The 25,421-nt window shown below is 39.2% G+C and overlaps 1 protein-coding gene across 8 annotated transcripts in view; it reads right to left on the reverse strand.

Annotated features, from left to right (window-relative positions):
- Positions 1 to 15,354: 15,354 nt before the first annotated feature.
- Positions 15,355 to 25,421, reverse strand: part of C4H10orf71 (chromosome 4 C10orf71 homolog) — an 86,528-nt gene continuing 76,461 nt past the window's right edge. For all 8 annotated transcript variants that reach the window (XM_033942300.1, XM_033942301.1, XM_033942296.1 and 5 more), the window contains one exon: positions 15,355 to 22,417. In XM_033942300.1, coding sequence (XP_033798191.1) covers positions 16,811 to 22,261 — 5,451 coding nt within the window. In that variant the 5' untranslated portion in view covers positions 22,262 to 22,417 and the 3' untranslated portion in view covers positions 15,355 to 16,810. The remainder of the gene's footprint in view (positions 22,418 to 25,421) is intronic.

Below are 25,421 nucleotides of genomic sequence, written 5' to 3' on the forward strand. Positions count from 1 at the left end.
ACTTTGATGCTGCAGGGAGGGAGGGAAGAAGGCAGGCAGGCTTCAGTGTGGGAGGGAGGAAGGACAAAGGCTGGAAGGCAGTGAGGAGGGGGCAAGAACTAGGGACATAGGAAGGAAGGAGGGAGGGAAAAGAAAGAGACAATTGTTGGGCCTGAGGAAGTAAGGAAGGAAAGTAAGAAAAAGAAAGAAAGAACTATCTAGTGCAACCAGAAATCACCAGACAACAAAGGTAGGATTTCATTTTAGTGATCAAAATCTGTTTGTTGTAGTAGATTTGTCTATTTTTTCTAGGAGACTGGGTTCAGAGGCACAATTTGGTTCAGAATGTTTTTTTCTTGGTTTTTCCTCCTCTAAATCTAGGATGCGTCTTATGGTCAGGTGTGTCTTATGGAGCGAAAAATGCGGTATATCAAACATCTCTAAAACATATTTTGACTTAGAAATGCATGCATGACATACAAGAAGAAATATGTTATAGTCAGGACTTAAATTTTTTTTGGGGAAGGCAATTCCATGAGTCCAGAACAGCAGCGGTGTTGTACTCAGCCCCTCCCTTCCAGGCAACCTCTGCAGGAGAGAAGGGAGAGAACTTTGAGTGCAACAGAGATCAATTATTCTGCTCCCTAATTCAGCTCCCCTTCTTCTGTTACTTCTGCCCCCGATCCCCCTGTCTCCTTGGGTTCCAAAGTTCCGCTTCCTTTTTGTCTACAAATTAACCCTGGTTATAGTGGAACTACTGCTAACAAATCATATGCTGATGGTGCTTTAGCCAATTACTTATTCGTTTTGTCAAGCAATGGATAAGACCAGTAGTTTGCTGAGCAGGGGCTGTATGTATTTGTAGTCAACAAATATCAGGTTTTTATCTATCATGCAACCATGCATCATCAGTTTCTAAAAAAACACACGTCTGCATTATTCTATGGTTTTTAGTGTTAATATTATCTTAAAAAGGTGGGGGAGGTTTGTAAAAATAGTTTTAAAATTAGTATTACTGTAATTTGACATTTCTTTTATTTCTTTGGTTTTATATCCCCATCCTCCCAGGCGTGCTCAGAAGTTTACATGCATAATAAATCCTGGGAAAATGTAACATGACAAACATGGCACAGTGTGACACAGCATGACAAGCATTGCACGATAACCATATAGGATGGCAGCTTAACATGGCAGACAGTCATATATACAAGCATAAAACAGACTTACCTGGTGTTTTGACAATTTTTTTTTGCACCCTTTCATAACATTTCTCCTAATTTCCAGTTAGTCAACTGTTATCACCCTCCCTCCACAGGTAATAATGATCTTATGTTGTCTTTGGCAAGGCCACAGCACAGAGGGAGTTTTTATTGCTTCAAAAAAGAGTAGTTAGAAGCAGCCATTCTCCTCAGTAGCAGCAGTATCTAGGAATCCCAGGAGGTTTGCATAACACTGTAGCAGTGCTCAACTTTGCATTTAATGTCTCAGCAAACAGCTACAGTATAATCATCCATTTCCAAGATTTCAATCTGCTCTGTTAATTACTGCTTGAATGCAATAATGGCTTTATATTTAAAAGTGAGCAAAATAATTGCATAAGTGATTGACTGGGTTGCCCACTTATCCATTTGTACACTTACTTTTTCATTAACATGACATTTCTAAATTCAGAAAGGAACGTATGATAATACACACTTAGCAAAAAGTAAGTGCTGAAATGCCCGAGATAAGTGCATCACATGATCAATTACTTACCCTTATTTTTCTCTCTTTTAAAATTACTGTGTGCAACAATTCTCCAACACTCAGGAACTGGATATTGAAATATTTCTTTTCTTAAATCTCAAAGTACCATGTCATAATTGCATGCAATGCATCATGGGAGTCTAATGCTATTGAAAACTGAATACACTTCTCCCTCCGTATTCACAGTTTCAGCACTCGTGATCTCGATTATTTGTGGTTTTTAGCATGCTGGCTCCTCCCCCCAAATTACATCATCCATGAGTGCCAATAACAATTTTGGTGCATTTTTCCCAGCACTTTCTTCAGCGAGCACAGAGAAAATTGCTGCTTCCCAGCTTTCACAGAGAAAATCACTGCTTACCAGCGTGCACAGAGAAAATCGCTGAATAACTTTTTATGTTATTCGCAGTTTCATCATATTCATGAGAGGTTTTAACAGAAAACCGCAAATAACATATGAAAAAGTTATTTGCGGTTTTATCTTATCCACGGTTCTATTCATCCCCAATCACCTTGAATACAGAGAGAGAAGTGTATCTTGCTCTTTTGTCACTCTGAGTCAAAGAAAGAACGAGACTTGGAAGTGATCAAACAGGTAGAAAAGGCGATAACCAAAGTCAGAATGATGCTTGGGCGCATAGGAAGAATGGCCCAGCTGGAAAATGGAGGTGATACTGTGTGCACCTTTAAAAAACCTTTAAAAAACTGAAATTACCAGGATAGAGTCAGTCCAGATGGCAGCTGTTAGTGGTCTCTATCATAAAGCACACAGAGACAGACTCAGACCTATATATGTATACTTTGGAAGAAAGAATAGAGAGAAATGATTGACACATTTAAATATCCCCATGGCATAAAAGCACAGGAGGCAGGTCCCTTTCAACTGAAAGGAAGGTCTAGAACGATAGGGCATAATGATAAAGTTGAAGGGGGATATTCTCAAAAGTAATCCAAAGAAATACTTCTTTACAGAAAGAGTGGTGGATGCATGGGAGGAGATGGTAGAGATGAGGATTGTATCTGAATGCAAGAAAGCATGGGACTGGCATTTAGGTTCTCTTAGTGGGAGCGGAAGAGATAGCAGATGTTATGGATGGGCAGATTCTTTATCTGCTGTTAGTTTCTGTTTCTATTTGTTGGGTTTTACATTTACAATTTTGTTTAAACATTAGAAATATATCAAAGTTCTTGGTATATCTAAAATAGAAATATATATAAATTGTATATAAGTAATATGTCATTAATGGGCGTGGTGTGGGCGGATAGTAGGTGTGGCTTAACCCAGAAGTGAACGCTGATTGGTTGATCCTTATCTTTAACAGCTGTCAATCATTTTGACATGAGGTGTACCCATTATACTACTGTCATTTATTTTAGCTTTCTATGCAATAAAATCCATAAGTTCTACACAACTAAATATATATAATAAAACATAAATGAAGCATAACAGACATGTAACTGCTCTGTATAGGGTCTGCATGGTTAAATTAAATAATACATCTACTAACTTACTGTATTTCAATAGAAGTACTATCAGCCATTGTCCAAACACTCAGAAAAATTACTCCCTCTTTCTATAATAGGTTGTTTAAATTTATATGATTACTCTGTGCATAAATTTATAAAATGCTGCTATCCATGAAGGTAAGTGTACACTTACTAGGAATCAATATATCTTTGTCGGTTCACCATCAAGAATGCACAATGGCCCTGATTCTATAAACAATGCCTACCGGTAGGTGCCTAGATCAGTGTGCCAACTGATGTAGGGGCCTAACTTTTTTTTTTTTTTCTTAAATTGGTAAATTGGTGCTGATAATTGAAAGTGCCATTAAAGATGATTAAAGAACAATTAAAGAATTAATTAGCTGGTAGGTGCCTACAACTTTGAAGTATGTCTCTACATCAAGGCACCTACCCGTAAAGTTGGCGTGGTTAGGGGTGGGCATGGATTGAGTTAGGCACTGGTATTTTAGGCCCCCCCCAATCCTGTCTTAATATATTGGCGCCCAAGTTGTAGATACCTATTGGTGTCTAACTTTGAATGGCATGAGATAGATGCCATTTTCAAGTTCAAGTTTCAAGTTTATTATTTATTTGTTTAATCGCCTTTTCAATATTCAAGGCGATTTACATATTAATAAAGTTACAAAATAAAATAATTTTAAAATAATTAAAAACTCACAAGACATGGACGATAACTGAACAAACTGGAAACAAAAGGAAGGTAGGGGAAGAAGTTACAATGTAATTGAGCAAAGTGGGGAGCCAAATAAGGAAAACACAAAAAGGATGGGATAAAAATAGTTGAATATGTGAAGAAAAGAGAAGTAGAAACAAAATTTAGTTGAATAATGTTAAAAGAAACCAATAAAATCAGATAACAAATGCATCGTTAAATAAAAAAGTTTTCAGTTTGTTTTTAAATTTGTCTAGATTAAGTTCTTCACGTAAATAGATGGGAAGAGAATTCCAAGTTTGGGGAGCCGTCACCGAGAAAATATACTGACGGCGCGTATTTATTATTTTTAATGAGGGAATCATTAATAAGTGCTGTTGGTCTGATCTTAGGGTTCTATTGGAGGAATAAGGAATTAATAGTTTATGAATGAAGGCCGGAGTTTTAAACAGAAGAGATTTAAATGTGAGCAGACAAAGTTTATAAGTTATTCTGTGGGCTACTGGAAGCCAGTGAGCTTCCTTAAGAAGAGGAGTTATATGGTCAAATTTTTTAGCTTTTGTGATAAGTCTGATGGCTGTATTCTGAATAATCTGAAGACGTCTGATTTCTTTTTGTGCTATACCATTAAATAAAGCGTTGCAGTAATCTAATTTTGAAATTACTAGAGAATGGATGAGAATTTTCAATGAGTCATTATTAAATAGCTGGGAGATAGAGCGTATCTGTCTCAGTCTAAAAAAAGAAGACTTAATAACACTGCTGATATGATCGTGAAAGGTAAGTTTATGGTCCAAAATTACACCAAGTATTTTGGTTTTTTGTACAACTTGCAAAGGGAGTCCATTAATAGAGATTGGCGAAGTAAGTGTAGGGTTGTCTTTCCAAGGAAAAAGCAGTATATTGGATTTATTAATATTCAAAGCTAAACGATTATTGATTTCTTAGCTGCCCTCCAAGTTAGGTGCCATTTATAGATTTAGGCCCAATATGCACATATACCCTGGTTTCTAAAATGGTTGCCCAGTTTTACACACCAAAATTTGGACATGAGCCAATTAACAGCAAATAATTGGGTGCTAACCATCAATTATTGACATTAGTTAGCATCAATTAGGATTTACATGCGAATCTGGCTGCACACTATTCTATAAGACAATGTGGGGCAGATTCTATAAATAGGCATCCCAATTGTAGGTGGCAGTAGGTGTCCTACCACTGGCAGCCAGACAGGACACCTACCCTATATATGTTTGTCTTGGGTTTAGGGAAACGCTTAGGGACACTTAAGCTCGCCCAAGGCTGGGCAAGGGCATGGTTTCACTCAGAAGTGGCCATGGGCAAGCTTAAGTGGCCTTAAGCATCTCCCTATGACTGCAACAGATGCCTGAATGTAGTCCAGGATAATGCTGGTCTACATTTCCAAAGTTAACTTTAGGGAGTTCTGATGGTTCAGATGAATGGAGGGAAATACCCCAGCAGCAATCATCTGAGCCAGTTGTGGCAGGGGAACCTCCGACACATACCACAAAGTCAGCAGGAGGAACACCCACTCTCTCCTGACCCTGACCCCCCTCATTGTGATTGACAGGAAAGATGCCAACTCCTTCTTGCTGACACCCCCCTGGAATTCCAAACCACCTCCTGTTGAAGACCATCAACACTCACTCCTGCTGATAGCCCCCCAGAACCCCCAGTGCCCTCTGGAACCCCTGTCCATCCCATTGAAGACTGGCAGGAGAGATGCCTGCTCCCTCTTGCCAACACCCCCCAGAACCTCTGATGCCCCCCAAATCCCCAAACATCAAGCCCCCCCTGACACTCCCACCCCCTGTAGCTTTTAGAAGAAAGTCCGGCCAGAGGGATGCTTATTCCTTCTGGCCGGCAGGCTGGCCTCCTTAAAATTGTGGACTTTCCCCTTCCCGGCATATCCTGGGATGCACAGAGAGTGGTCTAAGACTCTGATTGGCCAGATACCTATGGCCACTTCCATAGGAGGGGCCTTAGGGATCTGAGACAATCAGGGTCTTAGGCCCCTCCACGGTGCATCCCAGGATGCACTGGGATGGGGTAGGCCCATCATTTTGAAGAGGTGGGCCTGCTGGCTAGAAGGAGCAAGCATCCCACCAGCTAGACTTTCTTCACAAAAGGTACAGAGAGATGGGGTGTTGGGGGGGTTGATGTTTGAGGGGGTTGGGGGCATCCGGGGTTCTGGGATGTATCGGCAGGAGGGAGTGGTTATCCCTCTTGCCGACCTTCAATGAGGGGGGCCAGGGGTTCCAGCAGAGGGTCAGTGCTTCGGGGAAGGGGGGTTCATCAGGAGGGGGTGGGTATCCCTCCTGCCAATTGTGATGGGAGGTTGGAAGCAGGAGAGAGTGGGAATCCCTCCTGTCAATTTCTCAGTATGCCCCCTGCTGATTTTGTGGGGGTCCCCTGCCACATCTGCAGGGGTATTTTCCCCCTTATCAGCTGACCCCGCAGGGCTCCTTGAAGCCGCGGCTTCGGGAAGGCCTGCTGTCTCAGCTGATCAGCGATTCCCTTGCCACAATCAGTTGATGGCAAGGGATCCTTCGATCAGGCAGGCGTGATTCTGTAACTAGCACCATTGACATGGGCACCAGTTATGGAATTGGGGGGGGGGGGGGGGTAAGGTGTCTGTTTTTACAGACAGATGCGATTCTGTATAGGATGCCGGTGTGTGATTCTCAGCTGCTTCTTAGATGGCTACTGAGACCGGTGTCCTATTCAGAATCTGCCCCTGAGTCCCTAAATCCCATAACTCATTGTCTTGAAAAGGAGCATGGTCATGAGAGAACATTACACCTGTTAGATGTCTTAAAGGATCATAGAATGCTTCTGTTGCATTTCTCAAGGATGCTTTGGGCAGCTACAAGGAAAAGGGTATTCTTTTAACATGTACCCACCTTATGAATGATTTACCCAAAGAAATTCAAGCAGAGGTTAATTATAAGAGATTTAAAAGTTTTATTAAAAACCCACTTCATTAACAAGCCTTTGATATACAGCTATGAGGGAGATTGCGATGGCCTCCATGGATCCATTTTTTCTTTTAGATTTGTTAATATAATGCTATGGAAGGGTGAATGATGCTTGGGGGTGGCAGGGTGTTAGGTCTATTATTTTATTTTTATGGAGTTCTTTATCTATAATAATGGATTTTATATTGTAAACTGTTTTGTTCTGGATAATATAAGTATTACATTAAATTTTTAAATAAACATATATAAATTTATATAAACTTTTGTACATAGTGGCCTACATGAAAAAATTAAATACGATATGCCTAATATTTTCACAGAAAAGGTGTCTGTGCACAAATAATGCAAAACATTTTTTTAAAGACTTCCAAGTGTTTCTCACTTTTTTCACACACTTTTACAAAACCGGGATAGTGGTTTTTAATGTAGGTTGGCACGCTGAATGCTCCTTACATTCATAGGAGCTCTATGAGTGTCAGGAGCAGTACAGAACATTTAGCGTGCCAGCTTGCGCTAAAAATTGCTACTAAGGTTTTGTAAAAGGGGGGAGGGGGGAACATTGCTTCCATTTTTAAAAAATGTACAGTTTCGGTCATTGGTATTTGGACCCCGTTTGGAAAACCATCACACTCAACAGGACCTTACTCTTTCATTGCCTACAGAAAAATGCACAAACAGTGGACTATTTAGCTTTCCAATATGCCTTTAATAACAATAAAACTGTTGTAAAATTTAACACCGGCAATCTGATTGGATGTTCTCTATCAGAAGATAAGATGGGTTTAAAAAGATCTAGAGATGAGTGAATTAAAACATCCCAGGGTAAATATTCAGCCAGTGGAAGTCAGCATCATTTTTTATGGTTACTGCCGGCATTATGCCCAGATATCCAATGCTGGCCTATGTCTGGACACCGGCATCGAATAGTTGAGTTTATATGGCCGGCTATCTCTTATCTGGTTAAATGTGATATTCAGTACTTAAATGTCTACGCCAGTGGTCTCCAACATGTGGCTCCCCAAAGTCCTACATTGTAGCCCTCAAACGGTTGAAATACTCTTCAAATCCTGTCTACGGCCCAGAAATATCAAAGAAGAGACAAGTTAATCTAATCATTTATTTTTTAATGGGTATAACTTCTGGGCAGACTAGATGGACCGTTCAAGTCTTTATCTGCCGTCATTTACTATAGTTACCATACATTACTATGTAAATGTGTTAATATCAATCTTGACCATTTGATATTGCAACTGCAAACAATCTCTTTTAAGTGTGTTAGGTATTTTATTTATAGAATTTGCTATTGTTATCAATCCAAACTGAAGTGACTTTTTAAATGGTGTATGGAATCAGTATTGTGAAGTCATGTGCTTACTTACTTCCCCCCCTCCCCCCTCCCCCCGCCTTTTACAAAAAAGTGTAGCATGTTTATACAGAGACCGTTGGTCATCGATTACCCTCGATTTACACAGGCTCATGTTTATTTCTGTTTGCGGTTTAATTTGAAACCTTATCAACCTTGGACCCCTGATGAAGGCATGTTAATCGAAACACGGACCGTGTCGGGTCCCTTGGTTTGTGAAAAGGTGGTAACATTAACCACATTTAATAATAGATACAATAAACATAGCCTGCATCTGGTACGCTTGTCTGCATGTTTTCCTTGTTTTCCGTGTGCTGCTTTGTTTTTACTGCAGATTGTGTCGGATTTTCCTTTTGTTTTTTTGCATGTTTTTTTGCGCCAGGCACAGTGGTAACAGCTCCTATGCTCATAGGAAATCTATGCAATTGATCATCAAAATAGTAGTGAAACTTATCACTTGTCTACAACCCTTATATATAGAAATTCTTTATAGGATCCTCAGCTCCAAAAAGATCTAACGCAGCTGGAAAAGTGGGCTGAAAAATGGCAGATGAGCTTCAACGTGGGAAAATACAAGGTCATGCACGTGGGGAAAAAGAACCAGATGTTCACATACAAAATGGGGGGAACACCACTAGGGGTTAGTAACCTGGAGAGAGACCTGGGAGTGATGGTAGACGCAACACTGAAGGCATCGGCGCAATGCGCCACAGCCTCTAGGAAAGCAAACAGAATGCTGGGTATCATTAAGAGGGGTATTACGACCAGGACGAAGGAAGTTATCATGCCGCTGTATCGTGCAATGGTACGGCCGCATCTGGAGTACTGTGTCCAGTACTGGTCGCCATACCTCAAGAAGGACATGGCGGTACTTGAGGGATTTCAAAGAAGAGCAACCAAACTGATAAAGGGAATGGAAAATCTCCCATATACCGACAGATTGAAGCAGTTGGGACTTTTCTCCCTGGAGAAGCGAAGACTTAGAGGAGACATGATAGAAACCTTCAAGATCCTGAAGGGCATAGAAAAAGTAGACAGAGACAGATTTTTCAAATTAAGGGGCACCACAAGTACAAGGGGGCATTGGGGGAAATTGAAAGGGGACAGGTTTAGAACAAACGCTAGGAAGTACTTTTTCACTCAGAGGGTGGTAGATACATGGAACGCGCTTCCAGAGGCTGTTGTGGACAAGAAAACACTAAATGGATTCAAAGAAGGTTTGGATAGATTCCTAGAAGAAAAAGGGATTGGGGGGTACAGATAGGTATAGACCATTGCTCAGGCAATGGGCCTGATGGGCTGCCGCGGGAGCGGACCGCTGAGCAGGATGGACCTATGGTCTGCCTCAGCGGAGGCAACTTCTTATGTTCTTATGTTCTTATGTTCTTATGTCAGCTTGTCATCGGGTCCCTTTTTCTTTTCTAAATCTTATTTAACTGTTTAATTTTTACTTTTACTTTTGTTTATATTAGCTTTTTTTTAATCATATACTTAGCTTAAATCATGTGGTCTCTGGCTAGGGATTTGCATGATTTAAGCTAAGTATATGCTTAAAAAGCATTTTTTTAAAAAAAGCTAATATAAACAAAAGTAAAAGTAAAAATTAAATAGTTAAATAAGATTTAGAAAAGAAAAAGGGACCCGATGATGAGCTGACACGTAAATCTTAGAGCAATGAGATATTATTGAGCTCTAACTAGTGCCGCTGAGGATCCTATAAAGAATTTCTATATATAAGGGTTGTAGACAAATAGTGGATAAGTTTCACTACTATTTTGATGATCAATTGTGTGAGATTTACACTTTTAAAAATTCACATACACAGTGCATATTACGTGATTCAAAGGAAATCTATGAGCATTGAAGCTGTTACCGCCACAGCTGGCGCAAAAAACCGCGCTATGCTTATGTAACAGTCACAGTTACAATTATTTTATTTGATATGCCACCATTTTTAACAAAAAAAGTCAAATCAAAACAGCGTACAATAAATAAAAACAGTGGGCAATATTTAAAATAAAAACAAGGGGAATGTACACAAACAGATTAACCAAACTAGACACAAGAGGAGAAAAAGGGCAGGAAAGATTTACAATATCTTAAGGGAAAAACAAGCAGGATAGAAACAAGAGGGTAGGATGCAGAAAGAATAAGAAAAAAGTAAAGTAAAGTAGTTTTCTTTATTCTTTTATTGGGATGGTTGCTCTCTTGTTGTGGCTGTTTATGCCCTATCTTAATTTTGCATTCCTTTCTAATTTTAATTTTGGGCTTCTTTTACAAAGGCGCGCTAGCGTTTTTAACGCACGCACCAGATTAGTGCACGCTATAATGCGCGCTAGCCGAAAATCTACCACCTGCTCAAAAGGAGGCGTGTTAAGGCTCTAGCGCAGCTTTGTACAAGGAGCCCATTATATATTTAGCCGATAGATTACAAAGAAATATTAATGTATATCAATTATGTGTCACATTAGGATAAAAACTTATATTGATAAATCTTTCACCGTAACTATGTCAAATTTATCCTGTAAACTGCATATTATGTATATTGGTATTAGATCCCTAGTATGTGTCAAATTAGGATAAAAACTTGTATAAAAAAAACTTGCACTGTAACTATGAAAATTGTAACCTTTTAACTGTATATTATATATGTCAACCTGTAACCTTAGTGGAGTAGAATGGGTACAAGTGGATCGATTTTTCACTCCATCAAAAATTACAAAGACTAGGGGACACTCGATGAAGTTACAAGGAAATACTTTTAAAACCAATAGGGGTAATTTTTTTTTTCCACTCAGGGAATAGTTAAGCTCTGGAACATGTTGCCAGAGAATGTGGTAATAGCGAATAGCGTAGCTGGTTTTAAGAAAGGTTTGGACAAGTTCCTGGAGGAAAAGACCATAGTCTGTTATTGAGAAAGACATGGGGGAAGCCACTGCTTGCCCTGTATTGGTAGCATGGAATATTGCTACACCTTGGGTTTTGGCCAGGCACTAGTGACCTGGATTGGCCACCGTGAGAACGGGCTACTGGGCTTGCTGGACCATTCTTATGTTCTTAAATATTAGTTTAAATTTTTAATGTTTAATACCCAGTCTGAACAAGCAGGTCAAGGCGATTATCAAAATTAGTAGTATGTGTAAATTTGAAATCTTTTTTGGGCCTCAGAGCTTTCTTATATGCACACGATGGCCCTTTACATGAAAAATGTTGGAAACCACTGGCCTAAGGAAAACTGGATAGAGATAGGACTGTGTTTTATGGTGTCTGATTTGCCTGTTTAACTTAAGGCCCCTTTTATCAAGCTTCGCTGGAGGGTTTTTAGCACGAGCCAGCGCAGTAAATGCTCCAGTGCTCATAGAATTCTTATGAAAGCTGGAGCACTTACCTCGACGGCCTGCCCTAAAAACCTCTAGGGCAGCTTCATAAAAGGGGGAGTGGGGGAGGTTAGGCATGTCAGTGCTGAATAGTGGCAACAGCATAGGTTCTGACTCCACCCCCAGGACCGCCCACAAAATACCCAGTTTTCAGTGGCAATAACCAATTAAGTGTTGCTGGATTGCAATGGATACCTCGCACAAGCAATTTAAATGGCCAGGAGCCTCTCCTGTCTGGTTAAACTGCTTTGAATATTGACCCACACAGGTTGTACATTCATATTTATTTAGTTATATGAGTGTTGTATCTTATTAGAGAACTGTTTAATGAAAGATAACCCAGTAATGCTAGCAACACCATAGTTTGGATATAGAGAACCATTATTGATTGACTCAGCTCAATACCCACACTACAAATTGTGATAGAACACATCCAGTCAATACGAATAACAAAGGATATGAAACAAAGCACTTTGGGTACTGTTCAGAAACATTCCTTTTTCAAACCACAGCATGAAATATTTAAAGAAAAAATAATTTTGACTCCCTCTTTAGTACGACCGTTAAATCCATACTTAGAAGCATTTAGCACCGTAAATGGGGAAGAGCCTATGAAAATTTGTAATTTCATATTACTTTGTCAATTCAGGGAATTCCTTTGTTAATTCCTTGCCAGCGTATTTTTATGAACCTTAGGACCCTATTTTCAAAAGGGATGCTCTGATTAATGTGTCTGTAACAAAGTTATTTAAACATCTTAAAATGAGGACTCTTACAGGAGCAAGGATAAAGTAACATACACAGTTAGGATCAGAACATACTGGTCTCTGGTGTTACCCCTAGCTGAATTATAGTAGATGTTATATGCTAAGTAGAAAAGCTATTGTTTCATTTCGAATTTGGAGTACCACATCATTTTGAAGACAGCTATGCTATAAATGTATTATTATCTAAGTACCCTTCCACATTGGTGCACAATACAATCACTGCACCAATTCCACTTTGATTACTGAATTAGTTTCTGTGCTATAGTATACAGAACATATTGTATGTAGGGGGCATTTACTAATATTTAGTATGTGCGATCTGCCTAAGGAAAATAGAATGGCCCTGCAGCAGATAACACACAGTACCAGAATTAGTGTGTGCTAACCATTTATACATTGCCCTCTTGATTTTGATTTTTCAGGTTATAAACAGAAGTCTTATTGTTCTCTTTATATACAAGAAGCTTGCATGATCACCCTGGGATATCTAAGCATCTAAAAAAATGAACTTTTCTACTGAACACGAACAAATCGAACCATAAAACTTTGCCTTTATTAAGCAAATTACATATTCCCTTTGGAGGGAGTGTGAGGGGCTGTAAAAGAAAATCACAATCTTTTGTTCATCTAATATTAAACACTGGGCAATAACTTCCAAATTCTATAACGTGTGTCTAAAGTTAGATGCCTACATTAGCGTCTCTAGCTGACGTAGGCACCTAACTTAATTGATTACAGGGCTTAATCGGCACCGATAATTGGCACATAACACCTCATAATTCCTGTTAATTGGACTTAATTGAATGTTAGGTGCATAACTCGAAAAAATGCGATTCTATAAAAAGTAGGGGGGATAGTATATAAACAGCGCCAAAACTTAGGTACTGGAAGATGTCCTACCAACACCTAAGTTAATTGAGAAACATTGGTTAAAATGGCGAAAAATGGTACAATTAAAGCACCAGAATCATGCCTATGCGGGTGCTTTACGATGCGTAATGACGCTGTGGGCATGACTAACACTGGAAGTCAAACTGTTTATAGGCATCTCAAATATCGTGAACAATTGAATTAGCACTGATAAAAATCAAACTTTCATAAACATTCTTTTGAACACATCATGGATCCTCAGAATACCACTCGATCAAGTAGATCAATAAGTTCAATTAGTTCAGTGTGGCAGCACTCCTCACAAGTTCCCCCCTTTTTTTGGAGTACGTTCTTATTAATTTCATTAATGTTTATAAGTTAATAAATTAATTTAGGGCTCCTTTTACAAAGGCACGCTAGCGGTTTAACGCGCGTAATAGTGCACGCTAAACCGCCATACGTGCTAGCCGCTACTGCCTCCTTTTTAAACAGGCGGTAGTTTTTGGCCAGTGCGGGGGTTAGCGCATGATGAAAAGTCACGTGCGTTAACCCCGCTAGCGCGCCCTTAGCGCTTTGTACGTGAAAAAGTATTTAACTATATTTCATCTTTTTATCTTTCCAGTCACATAAATATAAACATTAATGAAATTAATAAGAACGTACACCAAAAAAAAAATAGGGGAACTTGTGAGAAGTGCTGCCACACTGATCTAATTGATCTTATTGATCTACTTGATGGGGTGGTATTCTGAGGATCCCCGATGTGTTCAAAAGAATGTTTATGAGAGTTTGATTTTTATCAGGGCTAATTTAATTGTTAACGCCGGAAGTGGCATTAGGCGCCCTAAAGCGCCAAGGCAGGCATGATTCACAACAAAGATAGGCGCCAGAAATGTAGACTCAGAAAACCCTGGCCTACATTTCGGCGGCTTTCGCTGGATTTGACACGTGATTGGCAGCCACTTTTTAGGCGGCTGCCAATATCGGCGCCCTATAGAGAATCCGGGCCTAGGTGCCTAATCCAATGAGTGCACTTAAAAGTGGACATGGTTAGGGGTGCGGATTGTGGACATGTTTTCGAGGTAGGTCCCTGTTTTTGACTTGGGTGCTGTTGTGTGTCTAATTTAGGTGAATGCATTTAAGCCAAGAAAATGGCGTAAATACAATGCGCTTAAAGTTAGGACACCTGTATTTTTAGCATTTATATACCACTTATAGCCTAAGTGGTTTACATTCAGGTACTCAAACATTTTTCCCTATCTGTCCCAATGGGCTCACAAACTATCTAATATAACTGTGGCAATGGGGGATTAGTGACTTGCCCAGGTCATAAGGAGTAGCATGAGATTTGAACCCAAAACCTCAGGGTGCTGAGGCTGTAGCTCAAACCACTGTGCCACACACTCCCTAGCAACACCTAATACTGCTTAGGAGGTGCTAAGCACAATTCCATACAGGCACCAAACTTTTAGCAGGGTAGCGGTTTAACACACAGAATACCGCGCATTAAACCGCCTGCCGCGCTAGTACTTAATGCCTCCATTGACAAGGCATTAGGATTTTAGGCTGCCGCGGGGGTTAGCGTGTGATGAAATGTCTGACGCGCTAACCCCCGTAGCGCACCTTGATAAAAGGAGCCCTAAATGTCTTGATTATGAAGCTTTAAAAACATTTGAAAAAAAGGATGGATGTTACTATCCCTCATTTTTTTCTACAAATTCTTCCCTCCTCTTTTCCAGCATCATAGATTTTCTTTCACCTTAACTGTAAGATCAGTACATCAAATATGTGCAATATTGAATTTCAACATCAAATATGTGCAATATTGAATTTCAACATCAAATATGTGCATTATTGAATTTCGAAAGGAAAAAAAAATAGCATGCAGTGGTTTGCATGAGCTAGTTTTCCTTTGAGAGCCCCTTTCAAAATATTTGCTATCATGCTAATGAGCTGAGAAATCATGCGGAGAGGTGTGGCTATGATTTTCTCTAAGAAAGTCCACAATTTCACGCAGACATATTTCGTATTTACATGTGATGACATAAGAAGAAAAATGTCTTGCAATGCCTGATCATTTCAACAAAAATTTTAATCATTTGCTACATTGGCTTCTATAATTGTTGTTCTGTGAAAGATAGATGGGAGCAGAAAAATTCTGCATAAGATTACATTTCTGTGGGATGAAGCCAAACTACTCCTGAGATACGCTATGGAGGTAATTTTAGAACTGCAGATGTTAAATAGTAAATACATACAGTATGTTCCCCTATGCATGTACTAAGGAATTTTTAAAATTAAAGTATGCATGTACTTCTACTCAAATAATTACTCCAATTAATTTCTATGCAGTATTTATACCTACTCTTTGACACAAATTTTCCAGGTTAAATTACATGCATATGTGTGTACTGTATATTCTATGGCATCTTAGGGTTCCTTTTACTAAGCCGCGTTAGAGCTTTAACACATGCTAAATTGCTGTGCACGCTAGACCTTAATGTCAGCATTGAGCTGGCGTTAGTTCTAGCCGTGTAGTGTGAGTTTAGCGTGCGCTAAAATCCTGCGTGTGCTAAAAACGCTATCGCAGCTTAGTAAAAGGAGCCCTTAGTAACCCTAATACTTTGGTAATTCTGTACTATCAATGCCTCTTTTTAATGCAAGTAAACTTATGCACATAGAGGCTGTATGGATCTAAGTTTACTCACATATTGGGACATTTAAAAAAAAAATACCTTATTTTGCACTGTTTACTCAGAAATACCTTTGAAATTTTTTTCTACCTAAGTCAATTTTTAAAGCATGATAAAAATCAGATTAGCTGGAGATGTTCAACAATTTACAATGCTCAGAAATTTTACAGAGATGATGCAAAAATGTCCCTTAATACCGAAACAAGCCTCCCTTGTCATGGAGCTCCTTAATGCCCTGTAGTTTCTTATACTCTCTTCCTCTTATTGGTAAACAGAATCACTGAAGTAGCCCTTTCCCCAGGTGACATCACACTGTGTCCAATCGAAGAGCAAGGACCATAGCTGCACACTCAATATGGCAGAAAGAATTTAAAAATTGTGGAATTGATTATTTATGTTGGTACAGTTTTCAAATGTCCCTTGTTTAAAAAAAAAAAAAAATCCCTTTCTTTATCCATAAGAAATAAGCATAATCTTTCATAATAAGAGCAGTCTCCATCTCCTTGTTTATTCTCAGACTATTATTAGGTATCAAATGAAAGTTAATAAATGGATTAGATGTCCAAAAATGATATTAGTTAAAAGTTTCGTAGGTCTTAATTTCACTATAGATAAATGGAATTTCACAGATAAGGGGCCAAACAGAAGATAAGGACCTAAAGTTGTTACCCAATGGGTAAAAAGTCCAAAATATGGTCAGTTTTATCTTTTCTGGGCTTTATTTTCAGTAGCAAAAAGTAGTGATTAATTGTCATTACAGTTATCCCAATTTCTGCACAAATGGGGTTTCCCTAGTATATAAAATTAATTAAAATAGTTTTATGTCCGTCTTCATTTTCAAGAGACCCCATCTGTTGCAAAGTCATCCAAATCATTGGTCGAGATGATGTCTAAACTTCTAGAGCCTGTGAAGTCTTTCTCAAGATTGTATGGAGTTCCTTTTATGTGCTGACTGTGTGACTCACACACTGGCTCAATATAGGGTTGGTTTTCTGCATATTCACTGTAAGTATGGTCATGGTTCCAGTTTCCTCTCGATTCTTCTTTATGGTGCTGTAGCATCAATGTAGCGGGTGCTGAGAGCTGGGATGATGGTCGCGCAGTTGTTAAAGAGGTCACAGGTAAAGGAATTAAACTGGGACACACCGCATATGGATTGTTTAAGACCTCTAAAAAAGATGCCTGAGACAAGTTGTCACCTGATGAAGGTATTGACATCTGAATGTACTTGCCAGTCTCTGGATCATAAAAGGTCTTGAGATGAACTTGAACTGGTATGTCTACCATAAAGTATTGTCCAGAATCAGGATCTTGAAGAAGTTTCCGTTGTGTCATGGGAAAAGAAGGTGACGGAGCTGTTGTCTGGGTATCGGCATATCTAAAAATATTTGGGTCCGTAGGAGTAAAAGAATGAAGATGTACTAGAGATGGTGAAGAACTCATTGAAAGTGAGGGAGGGGGTGATGGCATCATCAGAACTGAATTTGCATCTATTTTTTCTGTATATTTTCTCTGCAGTGCCTCTGTCTTTCTTCTTTTGTTGTTTAGTCTCTTTGCCCGTCGCAGTGCTTTTTCTGACTTAGGTGGCACAGTTGGGGGTTTGCCCAACATTTTCCCTGTGTTGCCAATACGTTGTGAGTGTTCATGTTCAACTTTGTCACATTCTCTGTCATTTGGCATTGTTTTCTGGACTGGAATTGATTGTCCTTTAGTTTTTGATGCCACGTTTTGCCCAGGGTATTTTACAATGTGCTCAGGTATTGCTGTTGCCGATGTTCTGTCAAGGGCATTGGTGTTCTCTGATGCTGATCTGGTTGTGAGAGAATATGACATTGTCTCTGCTGTTGGTTCAGAGCTTGGGATGGTGTTTGATATTGGGCTAGAGCACAATATGTTTTCTGACATTGGACTAATTATAGTAGAACTTAGGATTTTTTCCAACACAGGATTGGGTACAATCGAGTATGAGATACTTTCTGACATTGGACTGATTACTGTGGAACATGCAATATCATCAGAAAATGAATTTGCATCAGTAAAATGAATACCATCAGATGTTTTACTTGTCACTGGGGAATATATTGGATCCTCTAAAGCTGAACTTGGTGGAGAACTTGTGATTTCATCATTAATTTTGTTTTTTAGAATCAACCTTTGATTCATCAATGTAGGATGTCTACCGTGTAGTTCCTTATCTTCAGAATTAGAATTTATAGCAGTGCAATGCAAGCTGTCTTCTAAAAATGTAGTTTCGTCAACAGAATTGCATTTTGTTTTGATTAAATCAGGTTTATTTTTGTTTCTGATTTTACTCTGTCTTTCCTCATTGTGTGTTTTAGGTGATTCCAATAAACTGTGCTTTTCTCTTGATTCATCTAAATCTTCCTTTACATTTTGTAATGAAAAATTCAAAGTGTCCTCTAAAAAGGGAGTTCTGATTACGGGTTTGGAATTTTTTGATGCAGATTTCAATCTCTGAGTGTTTTTATGAGCTGTCATTTGCTTTGCTTTCTGTGATTTTACATTAAGCACTAGAGGGGGCTCTCCCTCATGATCATTAATATACTGGAGCTCTCTGAAAATAGACGCTTCATTCTCTGTGCTGTCTTCAAAATGACTTTCTATTTTCTTTCGACCACATATTATTGAATCTTCTGACATACTCCTAAGCAAAGGTAACTTTACTGCCTTTATTACAGGAGATGACTTAAATGTGATATCTTTAACAGTAAACATATTTGGTTTATAAGAAGCTGAACTTGTTCTTTGTGGCACTTCCAAACTGGAACTTTTCATTAGGCTTTTTTCTGATGAAGAATTCAGGCAGTCGTCCTCTTGTTTGTCAGCTAATTCTCTCATTAAGCTATCTTTTGAACATTCTTGGCTTTCGTTCTGTGATACCTTTATCTGATTCTTATCCTCTATTTTGGTACTAACGTTGCTTAAAGCGTAGTACTGCAGTTCATCTTTATCTAAATTCTTACAATTCTCCTTGATTTCTTGACCAGTATCCACATGCTTTTCACTTTCACCACCCATATGTCTCTCTATAAAATATTTCTGCTCTTCCTGCTCCAGGTATATTTTGTCAGCTAAATTAAGATAAGGTTGTTTTGAAGAGTATCCACATCCCCTATCAATGTTATCATTACTCACAAGTAATGCAATTTGCTTTTCATCAAAATGAATATCTTCTATTTGCGGAAGATGACTTAAAGATGGGGCATTTATATTGTGATTTTGGTTTTGCTGCTCACTATTTTCCATTATTGTATAATCCTGAATATCTGAAACTTGTAGCTGATTACTTTCTTGACTTCTTTTTATGTGCTGTTCTTCACTGGATTCTCTATTCTCTTTCTTATAAAGTTTCAAGGAGGGATAATCTACCCATTTTCTTAAATTCTGGTGCTTGGTCTGCTGGCCAAAGAGAACATTTTTATTGAATTCCACGTCTTCAAATGTTTCTTGCGTTGTTGGGTACTCTTGTAAATGATCTCCACTGTGATAAAACGAGTTGTCCTCTGTAGTTTGTGGTGAACTTAAAGTGAGATAATTATCTGTCACTTGTCTGTTCATTTCAATTTTGCCATTCCTATTTCCATCTTCCTGGGAATTTAAATTCTGCATAGCATGTAAGTGGGTTGGTATTGATTTTATTCCATCCTGTCTATTACTTTTTTCTTGCAAATTAAGTGTAGTAACATTTGATTTCATATTGTCTTGTACATTGTCAGTGAATTTATTTTTTTCTTCCATATTTTTTAACAATGGAGAAGTGCTGTAAGTACTTTTAACACGTTTTCGAACATCCTTGAGATTGAACAGTAAACTTGGTGCTTTGGACTTGTAATTGTCACGTGTTTTATAGTCAGGAATATCCTGACACTCTTGCTCCTTCATTGATGTCATTTCAGCTAATGGTGGTGTTATCAGGACAGTTTGATCTTCTAATGAGTCCTTTTCATGTTTTCTTTGTATAACTGGTGTCAAAAGTTGTGTAATATTAAAGGAAAGGCTGTCCGAGTCAGTCCAGTTAGTCTGCATATTTTCTTGATTTGTAACTGTATACTGTTTAGACATAGATATATCTTCCTCCTTAGGATTTTGATTTGAAATCTCTTGCAATGTTTCAAGTGTTTTGATGACCTTAGGTTTTCTCCAAGGTGCAGAGTTGTTTCCTAGTTCATCTCTGGATTCTGAACTGAAAGGCTTTCTCATGCAGTGAACTTCACCGATTTCGGAAGATGATGTAACTTCAGATACAATGGCTTTATTGTCTTGTTTACTTGCCAATAATTTTTTGGTAGATGGTGGTGCTGCTGCTGCTGATTCTGACCCCCCAGCCATATCTATATCAGTTTTCAGGTTTGAAATCATGTTGCTGTTTTTGGCTGCATTTTTTGTTAATGATGAAAACCCTAGACCCATATTGTCTTCATGTTCCCGGTGGCCAACCGCTGTCCTTTTAACAACAGGAGATGTCAATACTGAATAATCTGCATTTGTAAGACCTTTCTTTTCTTGATTTTTGGCAATAATCTTTTTGCCCTGTGATGAGAGCCATGAAAAACTTTTGCCCACATGGTCATCCTTTTCCTGGTTTTTGATTAAAGCTTTTTTATTAAAAGAAGATGAAAGAGAAGACATTTCATTCATTAAAACATCTTTTCCTTGACCCACATTTGTTGTCATATTAGAACTTAATTCTGAAGATATTGGAGAACTGACATCCATAAAGACTTCTTTTTCAAGGTGTGGAACAATATTCTTTTTGCTATGTGATATTGATGAAAATGAGCTCAGACCCATAGGGACATCCATTCCTTGGTTTTGAACTATCACTTTTTTGGTAGTTAATAATGAAGGTGAATAATTTTTATTTAATGAACTATCCTGTTCCTGATTTAAGACCGTAGTCTTTTTAGCATATAATGATGGAGATAGAAAAGGATCTACATCCATAAGGATTTCATTTTCAATATTTGTTACCATTGGTATGATTGTATGTTTGTTAGATGGTGCAGAATGTGGATAATTTATATCCTTAAGTGCATTGTCTTGACAGGAGACTGTTGGCTTTTTTTTAGATGATGGTGGTGGTGGTGGTGGTGGTGGTGGTGAAGAACTAACATCCATGACAACCTCTTTCATCTGTTTTACACTATTAACTGTTTTGCTGTGTAAGGCTAATGGAGGGCCAGTTTTCCTAGTTGCTTCCTTTTCTGGCTTTAAGAACACCAGTGACTTGGTAGTTGGTGACTTTGATGAACCTACTTTCATAAAGGCTTCCTTCTCTTGGCTTGCGCCCATGGCACTTTTATTAAATAATGTTTTGTGCACAGGCTGAGAAATTACATTTAATGGCGATGAATCTTCATACCAATGGATACATTCTTTTGTGGTCGCAGAGTCAGAATATTCTTCTTTTCCAATCATTTTTCTGCTGTGATCACTCCATGATTTGAAAGCACTGTTTTCACTATGAAGAAAATTGCTTTGATTTCTCAGTTCTTTATCTCCTTCAGTTCTCTGTTTTCTGGTCTTTTGAGGGAAGTTATATACATTTGATCCAGGTATATGGGAAGCTGTTAGTGCTGCATTAATAAAACTGTCCTGAGCATGACAGACTTCTTTTTTCAGTTTTCTTCTCTGCTTATTATATTTGTCATTCAACCAATAGTTTTCCTGACATGCATGTGAAAATTCAGAAAGCTCTTTAGGCATGCCCATTACTGTGGTGGTCTCCCAAGGATCATATTCTTTTTCTGAGATCAATTTTAATTTCTGAGAACTCTTTGGCATGCACAGTTTTCTTGTCACTGAGGGTGAACTCCAGGGATGCTCATTTTCAATATTATCAAATGTCTTTATTAGTGAGGATACTTTGGATCTTTGCTTTTTGTTCCTTGGGTCAGGTGCAGGCAATGCAAGTATATCTGATGTACTGAACCTAGAATCATCCTTTTCTTCATGAGCAAATCTGGGTAACTGCTTGAATGCTGACACACTTTTTATATGTTCTTTGGTTTGTAGAGACTGCTTGTTAAAGATATGACTATAGTGGAAGGCATACTTTAATGATCCCTCATTACGTTTTCTTGAGAATTGTAGATGCACGTCTGGTGATTGTGAAATTACTTGGTTGATGTTGTCTTCCTCTGCAATGCACAGACTTCTAAAGGCCCGGTCTGTAAGGCTGCTAACTTCCTGGTCTGTATCATCCATAATACTCCCAATACTAGAAGAATCACTCAGTCCATCTACTTGCTTTTTATGTTTCTGCATTCCCTCTTTGTAGATGGTAAATTTCCTTTTCAAATATTGCCTTCTGCGGATAGATCTTTTATTAATTATATTGCTTTGGAAATTTTGCTTTATGGCCTTCCTTTTGAATATTCAGTATTCATTCAACTTATGGAATCAAAAATTGGAATTTTCTCTCTGTAAGATCAATGAAGAAAAATAAAGTGTATAATTTAATAAATATCAGGATATGACATGATACAAAACATGGTATACTGTATGTTTTATTGTAATATGGCTAGGGTATTGTTAAATTACACCGTTTTAATACCTGCTAATCATAGAAATCCGATTTCCTGTGATGCAAATTCATGCAAATTAGTTCATGTTTGTATAAAAGAATACAAATGAACACAATAAAAGGGATTTATGGGACATTTTATGCTAGAAAAAATAATTATACCTCTGTGGCATATTTTTCCAGCGGTCACCTACCATACACAAAAATAGTCCTTTTATCTGGTGATGGCACAAAGTTTTAAAGGGACCACAAAACCTCTCCAGCAGTAACTTCAAGCTTAAAAGTTAAAACTGCCTTCTAGTAGAATTCCTACCACTGTAGGCTGCACCAGTTATTCCAAGGGCATCTCAGCTCCCTACCCCTGTGACCCCCCTACTTATTTCAGGACTTGAATTGATATTGGGGATAGAAGCATTCACCAAAATTCACCCCTTCTTCTCTGAGCACACACTACCCGGACCCTTGTCCAAGCTTGCATTGATTACTGCAATCTACTCCTAACTGGTATCCCTCAGTGTCGCCTCTCCCCCTTGCAATTTGTGCAAAACTCTGCCGCGTGACTCATCTTCTACCAACCTCGCTTCGCTCATGTCACCCCTCTCCTTAAGTCACTTCACTAGCTCCCTATCTGCCATTGCATACAGTTCAAGATCTTATTGCTGACCGTCAAGTGTGTTCATTCTGCTGCCCCTCAATATCTCTCCTCGCTTCTCTCTCCTTATACACCTCCCAGAGAACTCCGTTCCTCAGATAAGTGACTCTTAGCGTTACCCTTCTCCTCCACTTCGTTCCTTTCATCTAGTGCCCTATGCATAGAATAAATTACCCAAGTTTGTCTGTCCAGCCCCTTCCCTTCCTTTGTTTAAAAGCAAACTGAAAATCCACCTTTTTGATATAGCTTTCAATCCTTAACCCTACTCTTCTGCCCTCCAACCCAGCCCGCTGATTAACTGTTCCCCTTAACTGTATCCATGGCATTCTGTTTGTCTATTTTGCCTGTTTAGATTGTAAACTATTATGGTTTTATCATTTGGGGGTCAGGTTGTGCCATTTTTCAAGAAGGTACTGCCAAGGCAGGAGCAAATAGGGACTGCTCCTGTTCTCACTGTCCCCTAGACCCTTAAGATGAGTCAGGGTGCTTAGGGAGCCAAGAGGGTGACCCTGACCTTTAGTTGTGGAAATTAGGCAGTACTTAAAAAGGGGTGGGCTTCTTTGAGAGTTTTTTTTTTTACATTCAAGCTCCATGTTGGATCCACTAGATCAGGGGTAGGCGATTCCAGTCCTCGAGAGCCACAGGCAGGTCAGGTTTTCAGGATATCCACAATAAATATGCATGAGATAGATTTGCATCTCAAGGAGGCAGTGCATGCAAATCCATTTCATATATATTCATTACTAGTATTTTAGCCCTTATTTCTGTCTCTCTCTCCCTCCCACTGTCTTTCTTTCTTTCTGTCTCTCTCCCTGGCCCCCTTTGTCTGTCTGTCTTTCTTTGCCTCTCCCTGCCCCTGTGTCTTTCTTCTTTTCTTTCAGTCTCCCTTCCTCCCACTGTCTGTCTTTCTTTCTATCTGTCTGTCTGTCTCTCTCTCTGCCTCCTATGCAGCAGCATTTCTCTCCCCCCACTTCCCTGTGCAGCAGCCACAGCAGCATTCCCTCCCCCCACACTATTTCCCTGTGCAGCAGCAGCGTTTCCCCTACCCCCCTTTTCCCTTCCCACGGTCTGGCCGGCTCTACACATGCTGCTTCGGGGCCTTCTACTGCCCTGATTTGCTCTGCCGCATCTCTGATGATGTCATCAGGGATGTGCCAGAGTAAATCAGGGCAGTAGAAGGCCCCGAAGCAGCGTGTGTAGAGTGCTGCAGACGCTGCTGAAGTTGCAGGTTTGTAGTCGGGACCGCGAGAAGGGAAGGGGGGCGGGAAAGGACTAAGTGAGCTGGTCGGATCGCGGGAAAGGAGGGGGGCGGGAAGGGACTAAGTGAGCCGGTTGGATCATGGGAAGGGAAGGGGGGCAGCAAGGGAGTAAGTGAGCCTTTCCGATCGTGTGGAAAGCAGGGAGTCCAGCACTGGCGGCCAGTCCCGCGAGTGTAGGTAGGTGCTGGGGACTCGCGCATGCGCACTCCTGCGGCCACAGACCTACATCTCACAGATCAGGGAAAATGGAACTTGCAAGTAGGAGTGCGCATGCGCGGCTAGGGTTTTATTATATAAGATGGACATCCTGAAAACCTGACCTGCCTTTGACTCTCGAGGATCAGAATTGCCTACCCCTGCACCCCTAGATTATCAGGGATATGAAGCCCTCTTGGGGAGGAGCTTAGAAGTTTTAACACATGGAGCCATAAGATAATTTAAAACTTTCTGTATCTACTGTACAAAGGAGTTACATTTAGAAAAGATTTTGCACATGTTCCCACAAATTGAAATATCCACAGATTTTAGTCATAGCAAGACTTGAAAGATTTCTTGCAAAAATGTATCTATGAATGCAGATGAGCTGGAAATTCATTTGCATTTCAACAGTATTCTGTAAAATGCTGTTAATATGTGCAAATGGACTTTTATAAAATTAAACAATTCCTACAAGAATGTGTGGTGCAAGCTAGTATGTACTTTTGCAAAAGGAATACTCAGAGTAGGCTGTGGGTAGTCATAATTTATGCACATATTTTATAAAATGTTTGTGTATATGCATTAAGCAGTAGCAGGTTTTTGCATGAACTGAGGTTAGTTCTCAAAAGATTGCCAAAATTTCCTAGGTGATGCATGCAAAGAGCTGAATTAAGTAAAGGGCACTGAATGGCATTCTATATTGGGCATTCTGGAATTGCTGTGTAGTACCGAGATCGATGCTCAACTTTGGGCACAAGGAGTTATACCAACTGAAACCAAGTCTAAATAATG

This window comes from Geotrypetes seraphini, chromosome 4, assembly GCF_902459505.1.
Source record: "Geotrypetes seraphini chromosome 4, aGeoSer1.1, whole genome shotgun sequence".
NCBI lineage: Eukaryota > Metazoa > Chordata > Amphibia > Gymnophiona > Dermophiidae > Geotrypetes > Geotrypetes seraphini.